Genomic DNA, 15,300 nt, shown 5'->3' with positions numbered 1-15,300 from the left:
CTCTTCCAGCGTCTTGTGCTGCCTGGTTCTCATTTTGCCTGCTGTATAATTCTGAAATTAGTTGACAATCACTTCAGATAGCACTGGCAAGAGGGTGAGCCTTCCTGCTGCCAAATGCATGTTCATGCGAGATTACGATAGGGCACTAGTTGGAGCGTTGAGCTCCCATGGCAGCAGTCGCATCAAATCCGCTTTACAACTGATTGATATTTTGTGTCTACTTGGCATACTTCCATCAGGTATGCATTGTGCATAGGCCATGCCCAAAGCAAAAAGACATCTGGTGTGACTTGCACTGAAAGTATGCGCGTGCATCTGGACAACATTTGTGATCATTCAGGTCACCAGAAAATGGGTGCTACATCTCAGATTTTGCAACAGTAACCTTTTCCCCTACTTTCCCAACTGTCTCTTCTCTGTCTTAATCCAATCTTTATCTCCTTCTCTTTGTTTCTCTTTCTATACATGCTTTGCCTTCAAATCATTCCATATCCTGTTTCATCATTCCTTCGGTCCCTCTCTAATCTGCCATGTCCCTAATACATAAAAGAGATCATAAACTATTTAAATCAAAGCCTACGTTTTGGCTTATTTAAAAAGTGGACTTTCTTGAACCAAATGATGGCTCTTAAAGCTCACGTGATTCACAAGTTGGCTAAAGTATCTGGACATTTCCAACAGTAGTTCCAGGAGAAAAACTCCACCCTCATCCGTTTGGCCCCTCACTGTGGCAAAACCTTAGAACCAATAAAATCAGGTACCAGCGGATGATCTGACTCCCCAACCTGGTCCTATAACAGAGGGGGAGCATTCAAAAACCCATTATACCCGTAGTGGTGCTAATAGCCACCGTCTGTCTCCTAAGGTGAACAATGAATTTTGACCCGAGGCAGGGAACTTGCTTGCTAGCCTGCAATTGGCTTACTCATGGGAAATGCCACAATGCCCCCTCCCCGAGCTTCTGGCCTTTGGACATTTTTAATATTACATTTCTAGACTCGCAACTCAGTCTGCTGTTTAACTTCAACCTGCAAACACCATGGCCTGTTTCAAGTCCGAGCCCCCTTGAAGCTCGTTGTTCTGGAGGATTCCTGCCATCGCCTGCTGAATAAAGTCTCTGTGAACCAACCTCATCTCGCTGCATCACCATCAACTTTAAAGGAATTCTGTGGAATGAGCTCCCTGGCCTGTGCTCCAGTCTGGATCAGCAGTGCCACCACACTGTGATCACTATTACTGCAGTTCCAAAATAGCACACAGTAACAAGTAGAGCTAGATTTCAAACTTGTGTTATTAAAATGTTTTATCATAACACATTCTCCACCCAAGGCAGCATCAAGCTCTGCCCCGTCAAGTATGTACAGGTTGCTGAGGAATAATGTTCCCTCTAATGTTTCTTTGTTGGTTAAATCCTGTTTGCCACACTGACGGGTCCATTTCAAATGTCAGCTCAGCAATCCAACCCACGCATTTACAACTATTTCCAAGCCTATCCGTGTCAACTTCCATCAGGTATGCATTGTGCATAGGCCATGCCCAAAGCAAAAAGACATCTGGTGTGACTTGCACTGAAAGTATGCGCGTGCATCTGGACAACATTTGTGATCATTCAGGTCACCAGAAAATGGGTGCTACATCTCAGATTTTGCAACAGTAACCTTTTCCCCTACTTTCCCAACTGTCTCTTCTCTGTCTTAATCCAATCTTTATCTCCTTCTCTTTGTTTCTCTTTCTATACATGCTTTGCCTTCAAATCATTCCATATCCTGTTTCATCATTCCTTCGGTCCCTCTCTAATCTGCCATGTCCCTAATACATAAAAGAGATCATAAACTATTTAAATCAAAGCCTACGTTTTGGCTTATTTAAAAAGTGGACTTTCTTGAACCAAATGATGGCTCTTAAAGCTCACGTGATTCACAAGTTGGCTAAAGTATCTGGACATTTCCAACAGTAGTTCCAGGAGAAAAACTCCACCCTCATCCGTTTGGCCCCTCACTGTGGCAAAACCTTAGAACCAATAAAATCAGGTACCAGCGGATGATCTGACTCCCCAACCTGGTCCTATAACAGAGGGGGAGCATTCAAAAACCCATTATACCCGTAGTGGTGCTAATAGCCACCGTCTGTCTCCTAAGGTGAACAATGAATTTTGACCCGAGGCAGGGAACTTGCTTGCTAGCCTGCAATTGGCTTACTCATGGGAAATGCCACAATGCCCCCTCCCCGAGCTTCTGGCCTTTGGACATTTTTAATATTACATTTCTAGACTCGCAACTCAGTCTGCTGTTTAACTTCAACCTGCAAACACCATGGCCTGTTTCAAGTCCGAGCCCCCTTGAAGCTCGTTGTTCTGGAGGATTCCTGCCATCGCCTGCTGAATAAAGTCTCTGTGAACCAACCTCATCTCGCTGCATCACCATCAACTTTAAAGGAATTCTGTGGAATGAGCTCCCTGGCCTGTGCTCCAGTCTGGATCAGCAGTGCCACCACACTGTGATCACTATTACTGCAGTTCCAAAATTGCACACAGTAACAAGTAGAGCTAGATTTCAAACTTGTGTTATTAAAATGTTTTATCATAACACATTCTCCACCCAAGGCAGCATCAAGCTCTGCCCCGTCAAGTATGTACAGGTTGCTGAGGAACAATGTTCCCTCTAATGTTTCTTTGTTGGTTAAATCCTGTTTGCCACACTGACGGGTCCATTTCAAATGTCAGCTCAGCAATCCAACCCACGCATTTACAACTATTTCCAAGCCTATCCGTGTCAACTTCGGCTCAGTTTTGCACCTGAGGTCTGGAGTTGCACCGAACTGCAGGAAAAGTTTAAAGCCATGTGCTAAGTTATTGAGCCACCCAGTTCCTACAGTGATCAGCTATTTCAGGGAAGGGAAGCAGTCATTCGCTGGGTTTTCAGCCATTGTTATCCTTTAACTATTCGTGCGGGTTTCCCCCACTCCCAAGAAGTTGAAAATAAATAGATTGAGAGTGAAAGATTTACTGGCACAATGGTTAACACTGCTGCCTCACAGCGCCAGGGACCCGGGTTCAATTCCCGGCTTGGGTCACTGTCTGTGCGGCGTCTGCGCGTTCTCCCCGTGTCTGCGTGGGTTTCCTCCGGGTGTTCCAGTTTCCTCCCACAGTCCGAAAGACATGCTGGTTAGGTGCATCGGCCATGCTAAATTCTCCCTCAGTGTACCCGAACAGGCGTCGCAGTGTGGGGACTAGGGGATTTTCACAGTAACTTCACTGCAGTGTTAATGTAAGCCTGCTTGTGACCCTAATAAATAAACTTTAAACCATTGGTGCCAATTGCCGGGACTCCAACCCAAGATGGACGACTCTGCCTATGGTACCACTCTGTCTTTGGGATAGGGAATAGGCTTGGTTGATGACTATCTGTTTCTATTTCTGATTTCCAGCATCTGCAGTATTTTGCTTTTATTTAAGCATGGAATCCTGGTAGGCCACCCAAAGCACTGTCTCTTCATTCTCCCTTCATCTCCTTATTGCAGATTATAACGAGTGTGCCTCGCTTGATGACAATGATTGCTCACTCAAGGCAAAGTGTATCAACACAGAGGGTTCCTACACCTGTAGCTGTTTGGACAGTTTTGTGGATGTGAACCCAACTCGACCTGGCAGAAATTGCAGAGGTAAAACCTGGGTTCCATTATAACCAATACTAAATAACTATTTTTAATGGATAGTCCTTTTTCATTTGCTCTGGTCATTTGTGGTTGTCTTCCTGTTTTCAAACTGTCTTTAGGTCGTAAGGTCAGAAGTGGGGATGTTCGCTGACGACTGCATAATGTTTAAGCTTATTTCTTAGCATCACAAGTAGGCTTACATTAACACTGCAATGAAGTTACTGTGAAAATCCCCTAGTCGCCACACTCCGGTGCCTGTTTGGGTACACTGAGGGAGAATGTAACATGGTCAATGCACCTAACCAGCACGTTTTTTGGACTGTGGGAGGAAACCGGAGAATCCGGAGGAAACCCACACAGACACAGGGAGAACATGCAAACTCCACACAGACAGTGACCGAGGCTGAAGTCAAATCCGGGTCCCTGACGCTGTGAGGCAGCCGTGCTAACCACTGTGCCACCCCAGTAAGATGGCAGCAAAGTCTCCAAGTACCTTTCTTCTAATGTGGTACACAAAGGAACAATCTGTAAACAGGAAAAGACTCATTTTTTCAAGTTTGAGATCAGAAGCTGTTAGAAATGATAACACTGAAGCAAGCTCAGACTAACCAAACTCAGTCTGCAAAGTCCCAGCTCACTTCTGAAACGGAGAAGTAAATTTAAGCAATTAGTTTGTAAACCTAATTTGGAGGCAGGGAAAACCGGGGCTTATTGTGTTCCTTCTGCTACTCTTATTCTCCTTGGACATTTGTGGCTTGCAGGACCTCATGGGATACAATGAAGTGGCCCAAGAAGGCAAAAGATATTTAGCATCCATGTTTCAGAGTCAGGTAACTGGACCTACCGGTTGACATGAAGCTGTGTTGACTTCCAAGCAGACTTGAGTCTGGCAGTGTATATAGATAATGGGCATGTTGATGAATGAAAACACTTTCACAGTAAAATTGGCCCTCGTGGAGTTTCCGTTTTCAGTTATTCTTGTCTGTGATTCTGGAACTGGGCATCTGAAAAAGGAAAACAAAACCTGGTAAGGGATAAGTGGTTAACGCATGGTGGCACAGTGGTTGGCACTGCTACCTCACAGCGCCAGAAACCCAGGTTCGATTCCCGGCTTGGGTCACTCTATGCGGAGTCTACGCATTCTCCCGGAGTCTGCATGGGTTTCCTCCGGGTGCTCCGGTTTCCTCCCACAGACATCACAATCCAGCTCTGTATACTTTCAACCCCTGCTCCCAGCACCAGAGTTATGCAGCATGCCTTGGACACCCAAAGCATCAGAAAAAAAACCGAAGGCTACACAACCAAATGTTGTGACCAGAAGATTTTAATTTTCGAACAAAGAAGGCATCATAAGCCTGAAGCAAGTAAGCATGACTATCAACTGGTGGGACAGCACGGTGGCACAGTGGTTAGCACTGCTGCTTCACAGCGTCAAGGACCCGGGTTCGATTCCCAGCTTGGGTCACTGTCTGTGCGGAGTTTGCCCGTTCTCCCTGTGTCTGCATGGGTTTCCTCCGGGTGCTCCGGTTTCCTCCCACAGTCCGAAAGACCTGCTGGTTAGGTGCATTGGCCATGCTAAATTCTCCCTCAGTGTACCCGAACAGGCGCCAGAGTGTGGCGACTCGGGGATTTTCACAGTAACTTCATTGCAGTGTTAATGTAAGCCTACTTGTGACAATGGTAAATAAATAAAAAATAAAATAAACCAAAATTAATTGACGTTGGGCCAATCCTTCATGATGAATTACTCCAGCTCACTTCACCAATGCGTGTTTTATTACTAACCACATTTATTTATCCAAAGGGTCCAGTTCTGCCATGGTAAAAGGAGGCAGTGACATGTTGGGAGCTCGCTGCCCATTGTGGGGCTGAGTCACACAGACCAGGGAAGACACAAGTACAAGCCTTGGTCTCTGCTCAGCTGACTGCCACAGTGGCAGTACAGGCTAGCCTGGAGAGAAGAGAAATAAGAGTTCCCACTTCTCCTCCCTGCACCTCCAGCTGGGCAGTGCACTCATGCAGACTTTTGAGGATGAGAGAATGTGGCTCTGATGCCCAACCCCACACCCCCCCCCCCCCCCCCACCCCCGCCCCACCAACCCCAGTGGAACAACGTAACAACACTAACTGCACCGATATGGGGAATGGCCACTTGACTAAGGTGGCTGCTGCTTGTCCATTCACCTGGAGCCAGTGAAAGAGAGGGTCTACAGGCCAGAGAAGACTGAAGAGGTGGATGGAGAAGATAGAAACATTGTCATAGAATCATAGAATCCCTACAATGCAGAAGGAGGCCATTCGGCCCATCGAGCCTGCACCGACCACAATCCCACCCAGGCCCTATTCCCATAACCTCACATATTTACCCTGCTAGTCCCCCATCAGGAAGAACACTCAACAAGAAAAAAATTGATCTTCATACACCAACAAATCAAATCAAAAGGTGAATATATAAGGGGAGGGCACAGTTTTTATGGGCAAGGCCTTCATTTGCCATGTGCAAAATAAAACATCATGTACTAATGTGTGCCTCAAATTGGCATGATCCTTCATGCAGCCTTGGTTATCCATCTCTTACCCAGTTTTGATTATAACGTGCGAAGCGTTGCTGTTTGAATCACTGCTTGGTGTTGCCCAGCACTCGGCAAGGATCAGCTTGGCTCGGCTATCCGACGTATCGATTGACACTTGAATGGACACTTCATCCTCAGGAGTTAAAACAGGGTCTTCCGATAGAGCCCGGCTTCCACTGATTGTCTCAATACTGGCCACGTAGTTTCCTATTCCTTCCAGGCTGATTCGATTCACCCTTGAAACAAAACAGTTGATTTAGAATCTAAAGTCCAACAGAGGGTGGTGAGTGTCTGGAACGAGCTGCCAGAGGCAGTAGTAGAGGCGGGTACAATTCTGTCTTTTAAAAAGCATTTAGACAGTTACATGGGTACGATGGGTATAGAAGGATACGGGCCAAACATGGGCAATTGGGACTAGCTTAGTGGTTAAAAAAAAAGGGCGGCATGGACAAGTTGGGCCACAGGGCCTGTTTCCATGCTGTAAACCTCCATGACTCAATGCATGAATGAGAAGATTTTAATCAGTAAATGTTTGTGTTGTGGATCGGCAAAAATAGAAAATAAACAAAGCCAGTAGGAGAAGGAGGCATTGGTTCAAATTAGCAAAAGGCATGCTTGGCCCTTGTTCAGGAAGATCTTCCATAAGTGCTTTGACTGAGGTGTTTAAAATTATGGGGGGAGTTTTACAGTGCCAATACCAGTGTATTTGAAGGCAGAGGAGGTCACATAAAATAAAGTAAGTAGCCTTTCGTTGACCCCCAACCTCTTCCCCCATATTATGCTGGGCGATTAAGCTATCAGATAGCCCACCTCTCCTTAGACTGATTCAGACCCATTACAGTCCACTTAAAGACCTCATTCCACCTCCGTCACCATAATAGTTAGGCAGTGGAAGGCAATGTCAGGTGGCTGGCGTGCTCCTTTAAACAACTTGGCTAAAAGGTGTCCTTTAAGGGCAACGCCCACGATATTATACCCCCTGAGCTGGCAAAGCATCCCTCCCCACTTACCCTCCTTTCAGCACCACACACCCCACCACACGTAAATCTCAAATCTAGGAAGACAGCTGGAATCCCAGCTTCTTTCCTCAGCAACCTCAGAGAGAGATCCTGGGCAGTAGCCAAAAACTAATCAAAGGCCTTTCCGGGCTCTCATAGAGGGTACTGTCCCCTATTCTTCTGCTATCAATTGCTTATCATTTGCTGGCCTCGCCTCATTCCCTTGGCGGTGGTGGCAGGCTCATTCTGGATGGCAGGGATCTCACTCGGCATAGCTAATGAGCCCTGGTCCAATGGTTTGGGATGATGGAGGCATTAAGGTGGTAGATAAAATTCCCGAGCAGACTGTCCTATAGCAGTGAGTCAACCCTTGAGGAAAGGTCAGCCCCTTTTTTGTAGAAAGGGTGAACTCAGATAGAATGGAAGGAGGCTGATGAGGAGCATAAACACGAACACAAACCTGTTAGGTGACTTACCTGTTGCTCTGCTGTAAATTTTATGTAATTTATTTAGCAACACCTCATAAAACCAGAATCCTTTAAAGTTCTCCATGACCCTATCGGTATCAGACACCGAATTTAGCTAATGTTTCCTCCTGTGTATATATGTTATCCTTCACTGCCCAAAGATGACAAAACGATTTAGCATGAATATAAAGGTGAGATATTACCGACACACGGACAGACAGGCAGGCTTAGCTGAGCTCAGAGTCACTCTAACCACACAGAAACAAGACAGCTCACCCATTCGGATTGTAGCCAGCGGTGAGCAAGAGGCTGTTGTCAAATGTACAATTTACAGGGACCTCGAGGTTCGCACCGGCACTGGAGGAAGGGACGTTACGGAGTGTTGTTTTCACAACCGTGTGCGTTGCATTCTGAAATGAATAAACATCGCCATCAAGCAGCCGTCAATGTATACCAACAATAACCTGCACTTGTTTGGAACTTGTGACATAGAAAAACATCCCAAAGTGACACCAAGCTGACATTCGGAGAGGTCAAGAGGCCCATCAGTCCATTGAGTCTGCACCAACAAAACTACACTGAATCTACACTCATCCCACTTTCCAGCACTTGGCCCACAGCCTTCAATGTTATGAAGGTTATGTTGTCCGGCAGGGCGGCACAGTGGTTAGCACTGCTGCCTCACAGCTCCAGGGACCCGAGTTCAATTCCCGGTTTGGGTCACTGTCTGTGTGGAGTTTGCACATTCTCCCCGTGCCTGCGTGGGTTTCCTTCGGGTGCTCCAGTTTACTCCCACACCCCAAAGCTGTACGGGTGAGGTTGATTGGTCATGTAAAATTGCCCCTTAGTGTCCCGGGATGTCTGGGTTAGAGGGATTAGCGGGGATAGGGCCTGGGTGGGATTGTTGTTGGTGCAGAGTCGATGGGCCGAATGGCCTCCTTCTGCACTGTAGGGGTTCTATGATTCTATGACATTTCAAGTGTTGATCCACATACCTTTTAAAGGTTCTGAGGTTATCCAGCTCTACTACCCTCCCAGGCAATGCATTCCAGACACCCAACACTCTCGGAGTAAAGGCTTTTCCTCAAATCCCCTCTAAACCTTCTGCCCCTCACTTTAAAATTATGCCCCCTCATTTTTGACCCTTCAACTAAGGGGAACAGCTGATTCCCCTCCACCCTGTCAATGCCGCTCATAATCTTAGACACTTCAATCAGGTCCCCCCACTCCCCCAGCCTTCTCTGCTCTAAAGAAAACAACTGAGCCTATCCAGCCTCTCTTCATAGCTGAAAGATGACCTGTTCAAGGAGGTAAGTTTTAGCGCGTGTCTTAAGAAGGAAGTAGAGAGGCAGAAAGCATTAGGGAGGAATTTCCAGAGCTTTGTCATGAGGCAGCTGAAGGCACCTATGTCAATAACCGAAACATATAAAATCAACCAGGAGACCAGAAAAGGAACAATGTAGAGATCTCAGGGGGTTGGAAGAGCTTACTAGCAAGGCCTCTCAGTTCTGGGGTTGGAATAACAATAAAAAAGCATGTTCAGTTCACCAGATATTTCAAGCCAGCTGCAATCCATTTTAAATTTCCTTCCTATTGCGGAGACAAACCCAGAGACAACAATGCTTTCCAACAACTTGTCCAAGTGGATATTTCCCATACATGAGAGTAGCCCTTGCTGAAGGTTGACAACTGTGGAGGGAGCAGAATTCACCGCTAATGCAGCAGGGATAACAGAACCTTTGAGTATCTTTTCCTTCGGTAGATTGAGAAAGGCAAAGTCAATTTTTTTAATGATTCATTCGTGGGACAAGGGCATCATTGGCTGGGCCAACATTTATTGCCCATCCCTGAGTTGCCCTTCAATTGAGTGGCTTATTCGGCCACATCAGAAGGCAGTTGAGAGTCAACCGCATTGCTGTGGCTCTGGAGTCACATGTAGGCCAGACCAGGTAAGGACGGCAGATTTCCTTCCCAACAGGACATTAGTGAACCAGATGGGTTTTTCCGAAAATTGACAATGGTTTCATGGTCATCAGTAGATTCCTAATTCCAGATGTTTTTATTAAATTCAAGTTCCACCATCTGCCATTGGCGGGATTCGAACCCAGGTCCCCAGAACATTAGCTGAGTTTCTGGATTAATAGTCTAGCGATAATACCACTAGGCCATCGCCTCAAAAAAGATTGCTTTGATGCCCCGCTAAAATCTTCAAGACAGTTTGTTGTTTGCTCTAGAAGTCATATTTCAAACATTTAAATAAAAGAATGGCAAAGATTGTTGAATAGTTACATATCAATGGGACTTACATTTGATATTTGAGTTCCACACTCAGTCCACCCGACCTTGAGGGCAACATGGGTCAAATTACCAATGCTCCTGTTGCACTGAGAGTTCCCCAGGTACAGAGTAGATGCTGGTATATTCTTCTCTTCCAGGAATGAGCGTTCCATTATGACTGAGATCTCATGAAGTTTACAGCTTATCATGATGGATTGGGAAGCTGCTTCCACAGTTGTTGGGTTGGCCACCATTGGTTCTGCAATGGACGTTGGAAGTCAACATAGAAGACCAAGAAAGTTCAGCTGAAATACATTGCTCCTCTGTCAGCTTTGCATTTTGCTGAATTATGTAGAGGCAGGCTGACTTTGTTAGTGTTTATTCCCTCACATGAACAATATACCTAATCACAAGTGTCCATCTAGCTCCTATAACCTTATATTGCTACTTTCAATCAATCACCTATCCTGTATCTACTTAAAGATTACTGCTTTGATCACTAAACTTTGGCACTGCGTTTCACATGATTTGTATATTAAAAAACTGCCGATCTTTATCTTGAATCTTCTGTTTAATCTTATTGTTATGCCTTACTGTTCTCGACCTCTCAATCACTGGAAACAGACAGTTTGTATCTTATTCTTATTCCTTCATGTTTTAAATGTCTCCATTAAATCATCCTTACATTTCTCTGTTCAAGAAAGTCTTCAATGTATCAAGTCTTTCTTCATATTTGTGCTACACCCAATTTGTGAAACTGCCCCAATTTCTGAAATGGCCAGAAGGACAACCTATTCCAGCTCCGACATTCCTTTCCTTTTTTGATTCATTTATGGGATGTGGGTGTCGCTGGCTATGCCAGAATCTATTGCCCATCCCTAACTGCCCTTGAGAAGATGGCGATAAGCTGCCTTCTTGAATCGCTGCAGTCCACCCACAATGCTGTTAGGGAGGGAGTTCCAGGATTTTGACCCAGTGGCAGTGAAGGAACAGTGATATACTTCCAAGTCAGGATGTGTATTTGTTGGGAACTTCCAGGTGGTGGTGTTCCCAGGTATCTGCTGCCCTTGTCTTTCTGATGGTATTGGTTGTGGGTTTGGAAGGTGCTGTCTAAGGAGCCCTCGTGTGTTACTGCAGTGCATCTTGCAGATAGTACACATGGTTGTGACTGTGCATCAATGGTGGAGGGAATGCATGTTTGTGAATGGAGTGCGAATCTAGCAGGCTGCTTTGTCCTGCATGGCATTGAGCCTCTTGACTAGTATTGGAGCTGTACTCATCCAGACAAGTGGAAAGTATTCCATCACACTCTTGACTTGTGCTTTGTAGATGGTGGATAGGCTTTGGAGAGTCAGCAGGTGAGTTATTCACCACAGGATTCCTAGCCTCTTACCTGCTCTTGTAGTCACTGTGTTTATATGGCTAGTCCAGTACAATTTCTGGTCAACAGTAAACCCCCCCCCCGGATGTTGATAGCGAGGGATTCAGCTATGGTAATGACATTGAATGTCATGGGGAGATGGTTAGATCCTCTCTTGTTTGAGATTGTCATCGCCTGGCAATTGGGTGGTATAAATGTTACTTGCCACTTGTCAGCCCAAGCCTAGATATTGTTCAGGTCTTGCTGCACATGGGCATGGACTGCTTCAATGTCTGAGGAGTTGCAAATGGTGCACGGTGGCACAATGGTTAGCACCGATGCCTCACAGCGCCAGGGACCCAGGTTCGATTCCCAACTTGGGTCACTGTCTGTGTGGTCTCTGCATCTTTTCCCCGTGTCTGCGTGGGTTTCCTCCGGGTGCTCCGGTTTCCTCCACAAGTTCGAAAGACGAGCTAGTTAGGTGCATTGGCTATGCTAAATTCTCCCTCAGTGTACCCGAACAGGCACCGGAGTGTGGTGACTCGGGGATTTTCACAGTAACTTCATTGCAGTGTTAATGTAAGCCTACTTGTGATGCTAAGAAATAAGCTTAAACATTATGCAGTTGTCAGCGAACGTCCCCACTTCTGACCTTACGACCTAAAGACCGTTTGAAAACAGGAAGACAACCACAAATGACCAGAGCAAACGAAAAAGGACAATCCATTAAAAATAGTTATTTAGTATTGGTTATAATGGAACCCAGGTTTTACCTCTGCAATTTCTGCCAGGTCGAGTTGGGTTCACATCCACAAAACTGTCCAAACAGCTACAGGTGTAGGAACCCTCTGTGTTGATACACTTTGCCTTGAGTGAGCAGTCATTGTCATCAAGCGAGGCACACTCGTTATAATCTGCAATAAGGAGATGAAGGGAGAATGAAGAGACAGTGCTTTGGGTGGCCTACCAGGATTCCATGCTTAAATAAAAGCAAAATACTGCAGATGCTGGAAATCAGAAATAGAAACAGATAGTCATCAACCAAGCTTGTGCCCTTTCCCAAAATGTGGAGATGTCGGCGTTGGACTGGAGTAAGCATGGTAAGAGGTCTCACAATACCAGGTTAAAGTCCAACAGGTTTATTTGGTAGCATAAGCCACAAGCTTTCAGGACGCTGCTCCTTCATTAGGTGAGTGGGAGTGGGAGTCTGTTGAGCTTGTGAAAGCTTGTTCTGAAAGCAAATTCTGAAAGCTTGTGGCTTGTGCTACCAAATAAACCTGTTGGACTTTAACCTGGTGTTGTGAAACTTCTTACCGCCCTTTCCCAAAGACAGAGTGGTACCATAGGCAGAGTCTTCTGTCTTGGGTTGGGGTCCCGGCAATTGGCACCAATTGTGGGTCCTGACCCGGCACCCTGTCAAGAGCAACAACGTTGACTTTTGCTGAATAGGCCAATGAGTGACCAGAGGGTGTGATGGCCATCCAATTGAGGATGGTGGGAGGGCTCTCAAAGCTGGAAGGCCCTCCAGCACTAGAAGAAACTGCAGCCTCCCATCGCAGGTACGGGAGAGGGAGCCTCCACCTAGAAACCTCCCCTCGGCACTGGTAAGATTCTTGAAATGAGAAATGGCCATAGCTGCTGGTCCGCCAATGTGGAGATGGATCTCTTCACAGAGTGGCCTGAGGCTGGAGCTGTAGCCCAGTAGGGACAGGGAGTCCTCAGAGCCTCTGACCAATGGCCATAATTGGCCTTTTGATGACTTTAACAATCTGCACCATACCCATTTCCAGAAAATGGTTCAAGAGTGGGATGCTCGCCGGCAAGCCAGCACCCTGAGAAATTACACACCCACCACTCGGTTCCCACCCACCTTGTTGCCCATAAACCCGACCCCCTATACCACCAACTACAGAGAAATGCACAGAATCTGGTAATCTAAAGTTGTGACTTCCTTACTGCTCCTGGTAAATTATAACTTTCTGAGGTTCTTAAAAATCTGTATTGACACAGTTCCTCGTGGTCCAATGATATCATAGAATCAAAGAATCATACAATCCCTACAGTGCAGAAGGAGCCCATTCAACCCATCAGGCCTGTACCAAGGACAATCCCACCCAGGCCCTATCCCTGTATCCCCATGTATTTGCCCTGTTAAACCCCCTGACACTAGGGTCAATTTAGCATGGCCAATCAACCTAACCCGCACATCTTTGGACTGTGGGAGGACACCGGAGGAAACCCACGCAGTCACATAAGAACATAAGAAATAGGAGCAGGAGTAGGCCATCTAGCCCCTCAAGCCTGCTCCGCCATTCAATAAGATCATGGCTGATCTGATAGTGGGTTCAGTTCCACTTACCCACCCGCTCCCCATAACCCTTAATTCCCTTAATGGTTAAAAATCTATCTGTGACTTAAACACATTTAACGAGGTAGCCTCTACTGCTTCATTGGGCAGAGAATTCCAAAGATTCACTACCCTCTGGGAGAAGAAGTTCCTCCTCAACTCTGTTCCAAATTGACTCCCCCGTATTTTGAGGCTATGCCCCCTAGTTCTTGTTTCCATTGTAAGTGGAAATAACCTCGCTGCTTCTACCCTGTTGAGCCCCTTCATTATCTTATATGTCTCTATAAGATCTCCCCTCAACCTTCTAAACTCCAATGAGTACAGGCCCAGTCTACTCAATCTCTCCTCATAAGCTAATCCCCTCATCTCCGGAATCAACCTGGTGAACCTGCTCTGTACCCTCTCCAAAGCTAATATATCCTTTCTTAAATAAGGGGACCACGGGGAGGATGTGCAAACTTCAGACAGACAGTCACCCGAGGCCGGATTTGCACCCGGGTTCCTGGCAGCAGTGCCCACCACTGTGCCACCATACTATCCTTATAGCGCAGGAGGCGGCCATTCAGCCCATCGGACCTCTGCTCTTTGGTAGAGCTGCACAATTAATTCCACATTGCTGGCCTGTCCCGATCACCCTGTAATTCAATCAGGAATGTATGCAGTCCTCTGACGCAGGTTACTCGTAAACCTTCTTGCACCATCCTTTCAGACATTGCATTCCAGTTCAGAACTCTAGGTATACAAACAAATTTCCTCTTGACACTTCGTTATCACCATACACAATCTCAAACCAGTGAATTGGTTTTGAAGTATAATGACGCTTGTGGGTGTCCAATTCATCATCTCTTCCGTGTCAACAGTGTTAATATGGCAATGAATCTGTCATTATTTAGTGATAGGGAACTATGCGAGGAATGTTGGGCAGATGCCACGCAATGTTCCAGCTCTTCTTGCTCTGACACCTTTAACACCCGCCCGATCTACTAGAATGTAAAAGTCCTCCTTTAACAATTCAAATCAGTGTTTCAAACTGGTGGCACGGTAGCACAGTGGTTAGCACTGCTGCTTCACAGCTCCAGGGGCCTGGGTTCGATTCCCGGCTTGGGTCACTGTCTGTGTGGAGTTTGTACATTCTCCTCGTGTCTGCGTGGGTTTCCTCCGGGTGCTCCGGTTTCCTCCCACAATCCAAAGATGTGCGGGTTAGGTTGATTGGTCATGCTAAAATTGCCCTTAGTGTCCTGAGATGTGTAGGTTAGAGGGATTAGTGGGTAAATATGTAGGGATATGGGGGTAGGGCCTGGGTGGGATTGTGGTCGGTGCAGACCCAATGGGCTGAATGGCCTCTTCCTGTACTGTAGGGTTTCTATGATTCTATGAAACCCATTAAACATCTTTTCCCAAAGGTAGGGGAGTCTAAAACTAGAGAGCATAGGTGAGAGGGGAGAGATACAAAAGGGTCCAGAGGGGCAATTTTTTCACACAGAGGGTGGTGAGTGTCTGGAACAAGCTGCCTGAGGTAGTAGTAGAGACGGGGACAGTTTTGTCTTTTAAAAAGCATTTAGACAGTGATATGGGTAAGATGGGTATGGAGGGATATGGGCCAAATGCGGGCAACTGGGACTAG

At 46.3% G+C, this 15,300-nt stretch overlaps 1 protein-coding gene across 1 annotated transcript in view; it reads right to left on the bottom strand.

Moving 5' to 3' along the window:
* LOC144506231 (uromodulin-like 1) overlaps nt 1–15,300 on the bottom strand; it is a 102,533-nt gene that overhangs the window by 18,147 nt on the left and 69,086 nt on the right. The window contains exons 22-26 of the mRNA XM_078232088.1: nt 12,103–12,243; nt 9,999–10,228; nt 7,969–8,102; nt 6,233–6,463; nt 4,499–4,658 (exon numbers count right to left, since the gene is read on the bottom strand). Of these exons, the coding sequence (XP_078088214.1) occupies nt 4,499–4,658; nt 6,233–6,463; nt 7,969–8,102; nt 9,999–10,228; nt 12,103–12,243 (896 nt within the window). The remainder of the gene's footprint in view (nt 1–4,498; nt 4,659–6,232; nt 6,464–7,968; nt 8,103–9,998; nt 10,229–12,102; nt 12,244–15,300) is intronic.

The sequence above is a fragment of the Mustelus asterias genome, chromosome 17 (genome assembly GCF_964213995.1).
Source record: "Mustelus asterias chromosome 17, sMusAst1.hap1.1, whole genome shotgun sequence".
Classification (NCBI taxonomy): domain Eukaryota; kingdom Metazoa; phylum Chordata; class Chondrichthyes; order Carcharhiniformes; family Triakidae; genus Mustelus; species Mustelus asterias.
The sequence above is the reverse complement of the archived record's forward strand: the minus strand, read 5'-3'. Positions and strand labels throughout refer to the sequence as shown.